Source organism: Leptodactylus fuscus, chromosome 5 (genome assembly GCF_031893055.1).
Source record: "Leptodactylus fuscus isolate aLepFus1 chromosome 5, aLepFus1.hap2, whole genome shotgun sequence".
NCBI lineage: Eukaryota > Metazoa > Chordata > Amphibia > Anura > Leptodactylidae > Leptodactylus > Leptodactylus fuscus.
The window spans coordinates 30,618,054-30,634,295 of NC_134269.1; the positions used below are offsets into that span (position 1 = coordinate 30,618,054).

The 16,242-nt window shown below is 42.3% G+C and overlaps 1 protein-coding gene across 3 annotated transcripts in view; it reads left to right on the forward strand.

The window, feature by feature from the left end:
• Positions 1-625: 625 nt before the first annotated feature.
• The window catches only part of FGFR1 (fibroblast growth factor receptor 1), a 57,713-nt gene continuing 42,096 nt past the window's right edge, over positions 626-16,242 (forward strand). For all 3 annotated transcript variants that reach the window (XM_075272739.1, XM_075272740.1, XM_075272741.1), the window contains exons 1-2: positions 626-1,191; positions 13,551-13,716. In XM_075272739.1, the coding sequence (XP_075128840.1) occupies positions 13,626-13,716 (91 nt within the window). In that variant the 5' untranslated portion in view covers positions 626-1,191; positions 13,551-13,625. The remainder of the gene's footprint in view (positions 1,192-13,550; positions 13,717-16,242) is intronic.

Genomic DNA, 16,242 nt, shown 5'->3' on the forward strand with positions numbered 1-16,242 from the left:
GGGGGGCGGCATTAGGGGCCAGTTGGTTGAGGTCTTCAGCGATAGTCGGGGGGGAAGGGGGGGGCATGTCAAAAGTTCACCACAGGGCCCGGTCATTCCTATTTACGCCACTGCATGGACCCTATTATAGTCTATGGGGTCCAGGGGTTTCCTAAGGTAATTGCTTTTATATGCGGATTAGGTTTCTGTTCGGACGTCCCTAAGCGGACCCCTTGAACGGAAACCTGAATGCAGATGTGAACTGGGTCTAAGCAGCCTTGTTCGCAGATGATAGATAGATAGATAGATAGATAGATAGATAGATAGATAGATAGATAGATAGATATGGGACATACATATAATAACTACGCCGCGGTGCTCTCAGGGTCAGGGGACGGTATAAGTCAGCGGTCCCTGCTTTCGCCCCCTGACCCCATGCTTCCATGTGTGCACTGCAGCCTATGTGCATTGATATTCAAGCAGCCTGGACAGAGGGGAGGGAGCCTGGCATGTAAACTACAAGCCCCAGTGTGCACAGGGAGAAATCTGAGAGGCTGGGAGGGGATTGTGTAAATGAACTCTGCCTGGGAGGGGCTGCAAATTCTTGCAGGGAACATGGGGGATGGGACTGCAGTGTATTGTTAAGTCTGAATAGGAGCTGCCTCACTTCTCTCCATGCTCAAGGAATCCTGCACACTTGGAGGGATACACTACTGCCTCATGTACACTTAGCAGAACTGGATACATTGTTTCACAAACCTCCTTCATTTAACATCTTCAAGATTCTTTTTTTAATCACTGGAAAGAAAAAACTTTTTTTTTTGATTTCCATCTCAGAAACTTTCTCCCCTGGCCGGATCTCCTATAGGTGCTTCTTACAGCCCACATTTTTGTCTTAAGGGCACCAGATGGTTTAAATTAAACTCTCTCTCCTTTTCTTTGCTTTTCTTCAAATAACTTTAATTTATTTTCCTTTATTTTTTAAAGTCTTTTATAAAATTAGTTTTATTTCTTCAAGAAACCACGGTCTTCGGTTCACAAGATCCCGGTCTATAGGCAAAAATTTTTGGGAAACTAAAGGGTTAAGGCTTTTTGGAAGTTGGGGGCGAATCCGAACTTTTTGAACTTTTTATTGTATTTTTTTTTTCGAATTGTCAAAATCTTCGGAAGGATAAAGGAGAAGACTTCGGGGCAAAGACTCCAACCATTCAAGTGGGTAAATATTTTGGGTTTATTTTTACTTGCCTACCAATGTTTGCTTTTAGTATTAGGCTTTGTTGACTAAGGAGTTTTTTGTTTGTGTGTAATCCAACAAATTTAGAATTCTAGAATTAATTTATTTAGGTTTTTTTTATTTCATTTTTTATGTTCTGTTCTTTTGCTTTGATGATGGGATCCATTCTGCACATATGTTTTCTATCAGAGTTTCCTGCTCCGTTCCTATGTTTTCATACTTGTACAATAGGTGACTTGAATATCTAGTGCTCTGTCCAACTTCCCAGCCTGGAGTTTCAGCATGAGAGGGATCTATATTGTGTGTCCGCCGAAACATGTGCTATAAGGTAACCTCACACTGCTAGAGGCATTGTGGTCATTGTAGTTCCCCAGTAGCTAACGGTTCATTGATAGGCTGCAGGACATTGGTAGGCTGCATGGACATTGGTAGTCTAGTTCATGGCGTGTACAGTATATATTGTATTCTATAGCTCCTACTTGCCTGTAGTGTATATTTCAATACAGCCCACATTGTTGGAGAGGTTCGGAAAGTGTTAGTAACACAATGTTCCATGACTGTGTTATAAATCCAGCCTGTGAACTTCTCTGCTGGGTCACACTCACTAAATTGTTCCATTCATTCCAATAGGAAGCTTTTTAACCTGTCTATGTAATCTCCTCTTTGCATCCTATACCAATGCACACTCTGATTTTCTGCTATCTGGTGGTGCAGGTGCAAAGCCCAGAGAAGTATAGAACCATGAATGTGTATATATATATATATATATATATATATATATATATATATATATATTCCAATTACAACAAGGTACAGAACTAAGCCCGCAAGCATATAACTTAGATGATCAGTAGACCACTAGCTGTTGTATGACTGCAGGTCTCAGCTTGCCTTCCAACCTAGAGGTACATGAATCCCTCTTTGGATTTTTTGTGATGCTGTTCCTGTTAGATTTCCAGCTGTAGAGTTATACATCAGGGTGTTGCACTCCAAAACTTGTCGTTTAGACTGTGAAAGAGACCAAAAATAGACACGGAGGAGATGCTAGGAGTTGTCCTAAAAATTGGCATGCGTGAACAAACCTCTAAAAACAAGACGAGTTGTTGTGACAAAACTGTTCTCTGTGCCCCGTGCACTGACGTGGTTTGGAAATTTTGTTTGGTTTCCGGCAAGTCTTCCTCTCCAGCTCTTGTCTATTCAGTCCTCCATCTATTGTTTCCATCCGTGTGTTACAAATGTGTCTGATTTGCGGTAAATAATTAGATTAAAGGCTGGCGTTCCACATACGTCGATAATTTGTCTCGCTTATCTCAACCTGTTGGCTGAAGAGATGGCGTCTGTAAAACCTTTACAGTTCTGTGCCTCGGGGTGACTTTACGTTGACGTCTCAGGACCTAGATGCCTAATTAGAAAACTCTATTACGTATGTTGGCTTTATGCGGTAATTTACTGTCATGGCAGATCATGTTTCCGTTTTAGTGGAGATCTTTTGAGGATTTTAACATTGATAATCTGATGGTTTTAATCAGATGGACATAGTTGATCCCAAGTATATGATTGGGTTAGTTAATTACCAGTACGTATCTAGTCCAGCGAATCCACTTGGCTAAAGATCCAAAGATATGTCATCCATGATGGACAATATTGTTGGCCTCAGCTGACTATAGGACCCAATAGATTGTTGGTGGAGCCATGGATTTCTTCCATTTCTTAATATCTCAGGGGCTTTTAGCGTCTTATGTTCTTGTTCTATTAAAATAACGAGCATTTTCGGCCAAGTCCAGTCTATAGGTCATTGGATAGTCAAGTGTGATGATGACTGTCAGACATGCGTCATCATCTGTCCAGTCCAACATCTGACATAAGACATCCTATGCTTGTTATCAGGTCATCTTGGCTTTTTGGGTTGTCCTATGATGACTAAGTTGCAGTCAACTGCAAAATATCCAAAGCCTTGTGCCATGGCTGCGTTAGTTGGGCTGGAACAACTAAACTACTTATTTGAGCAGTTTGTCCTATCGCTCATTATATGTATAACATCTCTTTCTCACTGCCCCTCCTAAAAGGACCCATGTGAACAGTTTATTCTACTAGGACACTGCCCTTCAAATATGACCATCGAAAGTCAAGGACTTTGTGATAGGACATTGACATGATACCCACCAAAAGCCTAAAAACTCTGGAGTAACACTGTGTAGGAAACTCTAAAAAGAGATGTACATATACTGAGATGTTAATGTGGCCCTTAAACCTTGGTTGTATAGGGAAGGGTGGTTTGTTTTTCGGGTCTAACTGGCTGTTTTGCAGGTCTTCCCAGTTCCAAATAGGTGACAATGGCCAGCTGCTTTTGTTACTGGCCTTTGAAGTAGCCCTGCTGGATAGAAACATAAGGTTAGGTGTGAAGAAGCTGTAGGCCGCATGAGCTAAACAAGGAATTGTTTTCACAGGTGGTTTGCAAACCCATGGGTATATTAGGTTTCCAGATGGAGTGACCCTAAAAGTGACCGTCAAAGGAGTCATGTGGCCACCAATCAGGACTGGTTAGTTTTTTTCTATGTGTTACCAGGTATTTCTAATGACACTTTCCTTATTTGTTTCTTTATATGCACTTTTGGAGATGATGTGGTAGCCATGACTTCCTTGTAGATCCGGTTTGGAATTTTAAATAGGAGTCTTAAAGGTATTATTTTTCTTCTTTTCCCATTATAGGCAGTCAATGATTTACCCTTTGCTGTACTTGGCTCCGACCATTTAATATAATGATGCTTGGGTAGTATTGATTGTACATGAGCCTGTTTCCATTAATCCTTCACCGGTCATGGGGCACGTGGTGTCTGTAGAAAACCGTGCCTTGAAATTTATTAAGGTTTTTTTTCCCCTCTGTATATTTACAAGCTATTGAGTCATTGTCATCTGTCAAAACCATTGAACCATTTCTGTTGGGTTCCAGGCAATAGGGCAACCATTAGATCTCCAAAAAGGGTAAAGGATTTGTATTATAACTTAACATTCTGAAAAGATAGAACATATGGGATAATAGTCATCACTTGGCTAAATATATATTGTCTAAGCCAAAGGGGATGGCTCAATGGTTTTTTTTATAGCTTTTCTTCAGTTCGGAAGGGGTTGTCTTGGCATGGATATTGATAAGATATCTGTTGTAACTATTGGCAATCTCCAAAAATGTGTTGGTGTGCTAGGAAAGTACTAAGCTGAATTGTTTCATGACTACTCATCTGTTTTAGGAGGGACATGAAACGTGATGAGCCAAGGTGGGCTAGTCACGTGTCCTTCGAGGATAGTCTAGTAGAGCGAACAACAGGTCCATAGTGAGTTCATAATGCTGCACCCCTACTAGTAGTCAAAATGGCGCAGAGAAGTTGGACCCTTATTAGTTGGACATAGCACTTTGCCTCCAATGCCTATGCTGAACATAGGCACCATCTATGACTTGCTCAGTATCCATTACTGGCTCATTTAGAAAACAATTCTTTATGACTTATAATATTCCAAATCGGTCCATAAAACGGTCCGGGAATATTTTCAAGAACATGAAGTCCTTTCTTGATGTCTCCACCTCTACAAGTCTAAACTGCTGAATATGTGTTTATAATGTCCTGGGTAATAACTTTATTATTATTATGGTTCATTTCTCTGAGGCCATTGACCACAAGGGTGCAGCTTATTATAGTGCCCGTATTGGCGGCATGCTCTGGATGGTGGCTCTCGATGAGGGGTGTATTGCTCTGAAGGTGTGTCGTCAAGGGGCAGAGCTGTAAAGTTCCGGTGTAGCCAGTTAATAAGCGATCAATGTCTTGTTATTGCTCATCCAGATGATAATGGCTTTCGAGTTGTATTGCTTTTTGATCTAAACACTTCTAACCCTATGGGCATGTAAAGCGTGACACCTTAGGTCCATGCCAGTTTTGCCTAAGTGCTAAATATAGACTAATTGATGAACTAGACCATAGTAATAACCCGAACGTCTGGAAACCTAAATGATTTGACTATCGCCGTCTGGTGCCATCTGGTTGCTGGATTTTTTTTTTTTTTCCTTTTGCCTTCCAGGTGTGTACAGTAATAAGAGCATATCAATGTGCATTTCATAGCTTGCTGCTTCCTGGCTTCCACATCTTTGTTCTCATCTATATGTGTTTTTAATGGACGCTGAGCCGGATGACTATAAACCAAACATAGAACAAAACGGTGTAACTACTAATTATATCATCGAGATAGAGAGCTGTATAGGCTCGACAACCAGTATGATATATACAGAGAGATGGCTTCAAAGGGAATAGTCTGAAGGTGGACAGTCTATCCCTACCTTAGTAAGGGTCCATCATTGTCATGAGGGCTGTTGGCCAAACCATCAACTCTGATGACCTTATTTTTCCATAGCTTAACTGTAGCTAAAACTTCTTCATAAATGGCTGGCCATAGTCAGACAGATGCGGTAAATCTCGTCGAATTCACAAAAAAGTCCTGATGATCACCAGGGTCTACCAATAAACCTCTGTTCTCAAATATACCCAACTGGCTCTTCTTTCTCTGCCGATCCCCTCTTGGTCTCTCACCACCTCCATGCCAGAAATGAACTACCCAGATATATTGTACATGTAGTTGTCCCATCTAACATCAACATAAGCAGTTAGCTGGACTAAGGCGGAATCCCGGGCATTGAACCTGTGGCATTGTCACCTTAAGTTTATTACGTTGTGTATCGGCATCTGTAGTTCATGAAAGTCTTGGAGTTTTCCTCAAGTGACCAGCCACGTTCTATCGGAGTAGGTTGTTATGTCTCTTGCATAGTTAAGATTTTGGTAAATGTCTTGTCTCGAGTGAGAATTTTCTAGACCTATTAAAATCTTATTTATTACGGAATACAAATAATACTTGCTTTCAGACTGGTTTGAGGGTAGAGTTAAGCTTTACTACTTGGTTGGGCCAACAGCTAAACTATGTTTTCCAGCCAAGGGCCTGGTGGTCACATGGGGCCTTTAGACCTCCTAAAAGTGTTTGCCCAACTGTTGGCTAATTCAGAAGCTATCAGGCACTAGTGATATAAAAAATATCTGTAGGCAATATATTTGATGGTCGGTGTCCAACCCCATGAACGTTTTTGGAAAGTGCTACGTACTTCCTTAACACTCAAATCAAATCAAACAAGCTTTATTGGCATGTCCGAATAGATATTTGGCATTGCCAAAGCTAGTAAAGTGGGGGGTGGGGTGGTTGATTTGGAGTATAACAGTCCATGGAGTCTCATCTTCCTCTTAGTTGGTGACCGCTGTATGGAGAGGTGGGGTGGGTGGTTTGGGGTATAACAGTCTGTGGAGTCTCATCCTCCTCTTGTTTGGTGACAGCTGGACACGTATCCTTTGCAATTTAGGGGTAATGCTCAGGGGTGAACCTGCCCCTTTCGCCGCCCGAGGCGAACTACAGAAAGCCGCCCCCCCGCTGGGATGAGGGGGCGGAGCGGAGGGGGCGTGGTGAATTGCAGGGGGCGGGGCTTAGCGCCGTTCGCCGGCAGAGAACAGGCACGGAGATGACCTGCTCTCTGCCTGAGCGTGAGAGGAGGCTGCTGGAGCAGCGCTGCTCCAGTGGCCTCCCCAAGCCACCACTCGGTGCTAAGCCAGTCCAGGACAGCTTGTCCTGGACTGGCTTAGGTAACCAAAAATGCCGCCCTCCCTGAGGCCCTGGCATAGCGCCGCCTGAAGCGCTCGCTTCAGGTCGCCTCATGGGAGGTGCGGCGCTGGTAATGCTTGCCCATTTTGCCACACTCCCGCCCCAGCGATGACATGACTTGAAGCCGCCAATAGCTGGATGCAGTGGTGATATATCAACTCCACCAAACTTACTACTATGGCAGCAGTCATAGATCACGCTGACCTGTCATTGCTGGACAATGGGGGGGAAGCTTCAGCCCCAAAGTAGAAGAGGAGTGCTTATGTAGGTTGTAGGTCCTTGTGTTTTGCCATTATAAGCAAGTTTTAAAAAAATTTGTGGGTCGGCCAGCCATTTTAACAGGTTTTTATGCCTCTCAAAACACTATGTAGCACAGCGCATGTACTGTATTTAAAAGTGGCTCGGGATATACAAAAATTTAGGCACCTCTGGCCAAAAAAAATTGTCCCTTCCACCCCGCTAGTTGTAGATTCTACATAAACATTTCTGTTTTCCAGCGACATGATGGGTTATAATTCGGTCCTTGTAATGTAATAACGTCTGATCTGCTGGATAGTTTATAGATCTGTGCATGGTGTTTTCTGCTAATTATTTCTGGCATTGAGTTTGGAAAATTTCTAAGAATTGAATAACACATTGCTCATAAACCAGTTAGGATTTTACATTTTGTCAGTGTAATATTAAATACTTGTCTCGGCCTCCGGCATCTGTTTCCATGTTTGCGTTAAACAGATATACCATTTTCTCACAAGGATTATTTTTGGGGGGCTGGAGTAATGCATCTCTGGGGTTTCCTTTTGCTTACGGAGCTGTGATTAGCTATAGCTGTGACTATATACATTATATTCAATGACCTAGTGTTGACCTAGACTAGTAGCAACTCCACCTTAAAATGGAACCTGGGGATTCCTAGTTCTTTTTTACCGCCACTCATCTTGTGCTACATTAACACTTGATATTTTGACAACCTCTATAGGAAATATAAAATTTTAAGGTGTGTCTCATCGGAGAGTGTAGACCTATTGTGCTCTGTATTCATTGTCTTGGAGTAGATAATGGTAGGCAAGGCTAAATTGTATGGGATATGGGAGTCTTAAAAGAAACCTTGATGAAATGTATGTGACCTGAGCTTTCTTGTGGCACTAAGGTCAGGGTGGTAGTTGTCTTGTCTCGACCTCGAGTCCAACCCTCAATGTAATGCAATCTAATAGGTAGTACTTCTATAATATTTTTTAGCTACGTGTTATGGATTTTTTCCAAGGTTCCCGCTTCCCTCCACCATAGGAATCTCAGGTCAACACACCTAACTTGACGATTTTTGCGTATGTGGTGCCTCTTATCATTATTATTATTTCTACTTCGAACTTGACGTATAATTTTGCCTGATGTGGCCTTTGATTTAGTAAGCCCTATAGGCCTGCCTTGGGGAATTCTGTTCATCCTTTATCATTTTGCAGCTTTGGCGTTATACTTGGCTTTTTCTGAAGGACCAGACTACAACCTCCATGGAGTTTTCTAGGAAACAGTCCTATCTAACCTTATCTTCTGCAATTTTTTTGTCGATGTGATAATTGGGAACATGAGGGAAAGCAGATGATCCCCCTGGAATAGACCATCACTCAGCACTTAAGATGTGTCTAAGTGGTTTATGTATCTCTGGATAGTTGACGTGCCCTCTGATCAATTGAGGAAGTCTTTCGTCCTTGTTTGACATGTTTAGTTTCCAGTCTTCCAGGCTCTGCTATTCTTCCTTTTTATGGAATGTTTATACTAAAGGAAAGCTAACTAATGGTTTGTCAAGGATTATAAAAACATGGCTGCTTTTTTTCTAGAAATGGTGCCATACCCGAGGTCTGTATGAACATCACCATGGAGAACCCTCTTTTGTTTTTAAGCCATATGTTGTCATAGGATAGGGTATCGCATAGCTAAAGGCTCCAAAACCCATGAGAGAAAAGTTTGTCAAACGCACCAAGTTCAGCAAGATACTTGGACCTTTCAACTCTCTCTCGACAAATGTTGCTGAGAAGAAAGAAGGGTCCAGCATGTTAAATTTTATGTCCCATGTTTTTCTTCTCGGGGAAAATAAGACGCCACCATAGATGTCTTGCTCTACCCTCCTTTTTGACAACAGATGTGCACGTTGTTGAACCGAGTGTGCTTGTGTATAGCGGAGAAATGGCAATCGGAAGCACAAACTGTTTGGCCAACAGCTTCTGAAGGTGTATGAGCGCCTTAAGATGAAGTATCTTTGGATGTTTTTGGCTTTCTATCTCGGAGATTGTTCCCAAGAATGTGAGGTACCCTTGGGCAACCTGCTAGTATCATTGGCAATACACATTGAACCATGTCGTGACGTGATGTTCCCAGTCCATCTAATGAACCGCTTGGTGGAACGCTTCTCCTACCTGGCTGTGGTCGCCTCTGGGAAAAACTGTAGTTGCTTTTTAATTGATAGCGCTTTACAAATTTTATCTGAACCTCAACTCGGGTGTCAAATCTTTTAACGTTAAAAATAAAATATGCCCCAAAGCCCTTTTACCTCTATTTAACAAATGACTATGTAGTGAGATTGTCCCACGTGTCCAATTGATGGAAATATAGTGAATCTCAACAACAAGTTAATAACATTTTTACTTGACCTACTTCTGGATCAACATGGTAGAATATTGAATCTGAAATTTCCCCACTGTGGGACTATTAAAGGATTATCTTATCTTATCTTATCTTATTGTAGTAGGTTGGGTTTGATGTGTTGGTTTAAATTTCTGACCCTACTATTTTAAAGGGTTGTCCAAGATTTGGAACAAGCTCAGGGGCGGCTGTGATGGGTGTAAAATAAAACACTGATCATCTGGTTCCAGGAGTAATTTTACTGCCCCCCTAAAATATACTTTATTTGGTCTGCTCTATGTACCCACTACAGGGCTGCTTTAACCATAGGGCCAACGGGGGCCACTTTGGACAGCAGGATAGTCCTACAATTGCTGTCCTACTGTCCACGGCAGTGGGTCCGGGTCCCAGCTACCCCAACTCATTGGCATCCTCTGATGAGTTGAAGCCAGTGATGAAGTATGGAGCTGTTCCATTCCCTACTTCACCACCTTGCCACTGTCTTTGCTCCCTGTGTCCTGGGAGCAGGAGGCACGATGTAGTGACCTCACGTCACTTTGCGCCTGTTACTCCTTAAAGACTCCAGGACCAGATAGGAGTGAACAGGGAAAGGTGAGTAATAAGGTGTGTCATGTTTTATTTTTATATATACAGTGAGGGACATTAAACTGTAGAAGTAATCTGAGGATGACAACATGAAACTGTGTGGACTACCTGGGGGAGGGGTACATGAAACTGTGGGGGAAAAGGGGGGAATCCACTATGGGGGCAGCCTGGGGGGTGGGTATTCATGATACGCGGAGGGTCTGGGCATGACACTATGGGCGCAACCAAGGGGTAGGGAGACATGATATTGTCGGAGCAACCTGGAGTGAGGACATGATACCTGAGGGGGCAATTTGGGGGGGGGTTACACGATGGGAGTAAACTGAAGGGGGACATTATAAAGGGAATACTGTATGGGGCCACTAGGGAACCATTATACTGTGTGAGAGCCACTAAGAGGCGTTATACAATGCGGGAGCCATTGAGGGGGCATTATAACTTGTTCAGGTCAGCTGTTTCTAGGTGGTGGTGATGGGATCTTTGCACAGGGCCCACCAAAGTGTTAAAACGGCCCTGACCCACTATATGTATATCGTTTCTCTCTGATAAAATGAGCAAAAATAGTCCATTGGTGGCCATACACTTTCAATAGCTGTCGACCAAAAACTAATTGTGACTCAGCTCAGCCGAGCGTGCATGTCTTTCCAATAGTGAGCAGGCATCAAAATTCAACATGCCCAATCCTTTTCTCTCTTTTATCATCTGTAGGGGGAGAATTGGCTGGTGTGGCCAACATTGACGTAACAAGTATGGCTGCCTTATAAAGGAGACAATTTACTCCAAGAGGGTCATGATTTTGCGACAGACAGTGGTGCCCTACAAGTACTACCAATCCATAGGCCTCCGTATTCTAAGTTGTTCTTCCCTAAAAGCATTTTTCTGTAATATGATCAAATAAACAACATGGTATATTTCGTCAGATTCTACACGAACGTGAAGGAAATAAAACTTGGTATGACTCCATATTAAAGCGGACTTGTAGTATGGACCCATAGACTTCTAGTTATAGCACCGCTATGTCCATGAGGCCTTATGTAAGCCGTGCTTTCTTCCACTGCTGAGTTCTGAGAATTTTTTTGTTAACTTTCCCTTAATTCCCCAATGTTTAATCTCACAGTAATTCATATCCGTAGAGACAATTGTTTTGTATGATGTAGAACTTCCGCAGTTTCCTTTATAGGCTTCTCTCCGTGCTGTCGGAGATTATCGGCGCCCTCTTGCATTCGAGGAAGGGCAGTTTGACAAAGAGGTGACACGAGGTCAGGGTGGGGAGGTCATAGTAGAAAGGAAGCCTTTCTTGTATTGCTTTTAATCTGTTTTCTTTGTGGATATGGAGTCCTATAGCGCTTCTGTTAGTAAGAATGCAACCTTGGTTAAAATGTAACGTGGTAGTTTACTGGATAGTTATATTATACTGTACTTTATGAATCATTGATGGTGAAGCTGTGGACAGGGTAGACCAAACCACCAACTCCGACTCTATTTTTTCGCAACCCAACTCCTTCGTTTCATGGCCTGGAAACGGTAAAAATTCTCTGGTTCACAAAAAACTGTTGAATTCCTATTAAAGTAAATATGTACCAAAGTATGCTCCTCATTCATAATATATCTATATAATATTTTTATTATGAAGCCACAGTCAGTTGATAACTTTTCCACTTCCACCCAAAATTGACTCCGACTCCACACCCTTGTGGTGAAGTCTGGGTTTCTGGAATTGTTTGCTGACTTTGGGACCCGTCTATCTGGATTTTATTATTTTATAGCTGCTTTAGGCTTCAGAATGTCTGTCGTGAAGTTTTTCAGTAAACGGGTAATGGGCATAGACCTATGGGCATAGAACTATGTAACTTTTTGGGTTGTGTTTACAGTTAATAAAGGCTCAACGTTACTTCTGCAAAGACCGAAAGACTCAAGGTCTTGACCAGCGGCTCTGCATCTGGCCCGACGAGATTAGTTGACTGCACTTGATAAAGGGCCCCTTAGAGGCCCGAAACGCGTCGTGATGTTCTGCTTTATTGTTTTGTCAATAAAAAGGTCTAGTAAGATCTTCTGGACTGTGTCGTGTGTTTACACCAGAGAACGCGGAGCCACTGGTCAAGGCTTTGGGTCTTTCTGTCTTTGCTGTACTCTCCTGGTTCATCTGTGTTTGCAGGTTGCTCCGCTGCCACTCTCACCTGGGATTATTATCACACAATTGATAGTGTTGTGACCAGTTCACTACACCTTAAGGTGAGAGGCCGTCTGGTCGTATCATTACGTCATGATATTTGCTCATCATACAATATTTAATACTACACTTAGGGCACTCAGTGTCTCTTTTCTTTTTGTCTATTCCAATGTTATTTCTGCACATTATTTCAAGAATTCTTGTCCTGTCCTAATTTTATGGCCCATGAGAGAAGTTGGCCATCTACCATAGGAATAACGCAGTCATAAGTGTTGGATTGTTGTCTGCCAGATGTTTGTTTGGTCGACTACTCTCTCCCCTGACCTCCAGTATGCATGTCCATTGGCTCGATCAAACGTATATGGGGAATGGAGAGAATAGGGGTAAGGTGCCAACAAATACCTCTGGTGTAATCTTATCTCCTCTTCTGGACTTATCTTAGAAGATTAGGGATGTTGAACTCCAACATGACCATTCCTTCTTTCCCCTAATATCCACCATCTGGGACAGTGAAGAGGCCACTATAGACATTCCATGGTTGGCCAGTTTGACTGGAGGACAACCCCATGAAATAATAGAGTTTAAAGCTACTAGATAGAAATGTTATTCTATATTTCTGTCCCAGACCCAAAGGATTTCTCCCCCTCCTTTTTTTTTTTTTTACCATTGCATTTTATTTACACCCTGAGTAGGTAGGAGGTAAAATGCGTTGACTTGCAGAGCATACGGTACGCATCAAGTTTACCTGAGCCAGTTGTTGCACCTAAGTTGAATGTCTGACTTTGACCCTGTTGCCGGGTCAGTGTTGTAATCTGAAAAAACATCTAAATTTTGGCCGAGATGCAGTCACATGTCTGTTCTTTTGTTTGCTTAAAATGTATAATCAGCCTAATATGTTTCCTGTCTGTTCTCGCTCCACATAGTCTATATTAGGAAACCTCGTTCACGTTCCTCACAGTTCCGTTCTACAACGTGATCTGTAGCATGATCCATTGTTGTCCTGCCATGGGGCAATTGAAAAAAACTTATTTTAACGCAAATTGTCCACATTTTTTAATCTCCATGTAGTTATCCATCGTGTATACAGTATTGTATCATTACATGGTAGATAGTTGATGGTCTTCCATGTGGTTGTATATATTGATAGGCCTCTCCTGCCGCACATTGTGTGTGTCTCATTTACTTTGCTTTCTTCAGGTTTATTAGATAATAGGATTGGTGAATGGCCGTTCTCTAACTTGTTTATGTCTCTTTTTAATCCAGGAACCGTTTGAGGCTCGTCTCCTCTTGACACTGGAGACCTCATGGATTCCGGTAGCCTGCACTAGCCGAGTGGGGATGTTCTCTGGAAGGTCATTGCTTCTCTGGGGTGTCCTACTTGGCGCTGCTCTTTCAGCTGCCCGGCCCCCTTCCACCTTGCCAGACCAAGGTAGGTTATCTTCACGTTATCGGTTTTAATGTCCTAAGGAGTAGTTTAGTAGTGATGTGTCAAAAGATGGATGCCCAGAGGAAGCATGCTTATCTATAGTGGACTTGTTTAAGGTGGTAGCTTTTGGCCGAACAAGCTATTGGTCGGAAACTGTCTAAGGGGTTTGGACCACCTTAAAATATACATTGTCTGAAGAATTTGGCTACATGTCATGAACCATCAGTGATGACCAAAAATTTGTAGGACCAACGAAAGCAAAGAGAACTGCTACATGTGCTAGAATCGTAAATCATCTGGTTAGTTGTCTCTTAGTTTTTTGAGAATGGGTGGATCATTATACACCTTTTTTATGCATGCCACTCACCTATGTTTGTCAATGAAGATAAATGAAATCCTATCTCTGGTAGCTGCCAAAGCGTATAGAGCAAAGCAGGTTCCCAGCCTTGGGGCTCAGATAATCCGGCAGAGACTTCCTGTTCTGCCTTTGTCCCAAAGAAGGACTTGTCTTCCTTTCCATAGCCCCAGGGTGTCTGCACTCATCTTCTGGGTAAACACGTTGCATACCTCTCTGGCGGTCTGTTGTGAATCTACCAGAACATAGCCTGGGGTTACTGATCCTTCTATACACTATGGCAGATAAATTTTCTTACAGACATATGATAACGTAGGAGGATGAAAATACAATTCGCGTATAAACGTCTCATCTGTAAAGCATCATTTGTGAAATGTCTATCGGTATAAGAAGGGCTTGCATTAACAATAGTATATAACATCACATAGACATAGATCGTTCTGGTTATCACAATACCACACTGTTTTTTGTATATAGTCCATTATGTATGGAAAATATCTGGGCTTTTGAGGGATGTAATGACCAGGTCAAAGGTTTAGTAGACGTGGTCAAGAACATTTGCAGTAAAGTCGCTAGTTCTCTGAGATGTCCACGCAGGTGACATGGATGATAGAGCATAGCTGTTGCCAGATTATCCCTATGGACAGTATTGGTCCCTTCTTGTTAGAAACATCAGGGTCAACTCAGGGCTAGATAATGTCATTGTTCCATCCTATGGGTCATACATAAATTAGGTCATCAAGGTCTGAGTCACTGGTGGAACCAGAAGGTCTGCTGTCCTCTATGTTCTTCTCCTGCTAACCACTTCTACTTCCAATGGTTAAGAGTTGGTACCCACAAGTAGATTTTCCACCTTCCCTTTAGATGAGGGTAGAAGCTACGAGCTGTTCAGACCATGCAGTGGACCTCTTCCTATGCCGGTGGGCATTTCATAGAGTAAGGGACTGGATTTCTGTTATCTTGCTGTAATTGTGTGTTACAACATGGGTAGTAAATTCTTCTAGTATGACACATCTAGTGTAGAAACATCCTAGTAATCTCTACGTCAATGGATCTTGTGTATACTGCTTCCTTCAGACCGTCTTCCACGTAGAACATCTGGTTTATCTTTTCTAGAATTGCTTGCCTATAAATCACATGTAGCACTTCACTTCATGATTCAGTGTTAAATCCTGTAGCCCATAAGCCACCAGTGAGATGTACAGTGGTTAGTTCTGCTTGATAAGTCTTCATTTATTTGCCATAATTTGATGTCCACCTGAGGTTACATTCCCACCACTGCTCTTTTGTCCAGGTCACTTGGCACTCTGTATCTGGGACACTAGACATCCCTGGTTAAAGATTGGCACCTCTAAACCAAGTAGTTTATGAGTCCGAACAGAAGAAACAATCATTAGCTACGGTGTAAAGATTGACTTGAATGTAGAATGCTTTAACGTTTGTTTAACCAAACATTCATTAATTTTATACAGTATTGGTATGTGTACTGTTGTCAGCCATGTTTCTGTCCAGATGGGGCGTAGTGAGTGTAAAGTTACATCTGGCCCTAACTGGGACAAGTCGAGAGAACAATACATGGGTCAGGCAAGAATCCTACAGTTCTGAAAATTATAGGTTTGGCCATACATTAGAGTTGTTAGAAGTCCAAAAAAAAAAATGGTTTAAGACCATTTTTGGTCGTTGTGGATTTAGCTGTTGGCAGTAGTTGGAAGGTCTTTTGTGCCAAATGACAGATGTGCATCCACATCAATAGAAGCCTAGCCTAGGTCAACCCAGGTCAAAGATCAAGCCAGAGATTTTAACTGAGGTTGGCCCATGGACATTGGGATTTTTTTTTTGTCTTAAAACAACTAGATTCGAGTGACTGTTGGCTGATGATTGTCCAAAAGCAGACTATTATATGATTGCGCCAAACACTGGTATTTTCAGCTGATATCCGGTGCAAAACATTGAGCATGACTGAACTTTTTTCAACAGACTGCCATTGGCCACCTGCCAATGACCCTTTACGGCATCTACATGTCAAATAGCCAACCATTCCAGTGTGGCAGAGTCTGACATTTTGACTGTCAAAAATCTAACGTGTTTAGCCAGCAATGTCACGGCCACCATCAGACCATAAGTAATGACTAGTCATATTAAAAGCCTCTCTGAAGTCTTTAGTATATGGCCAG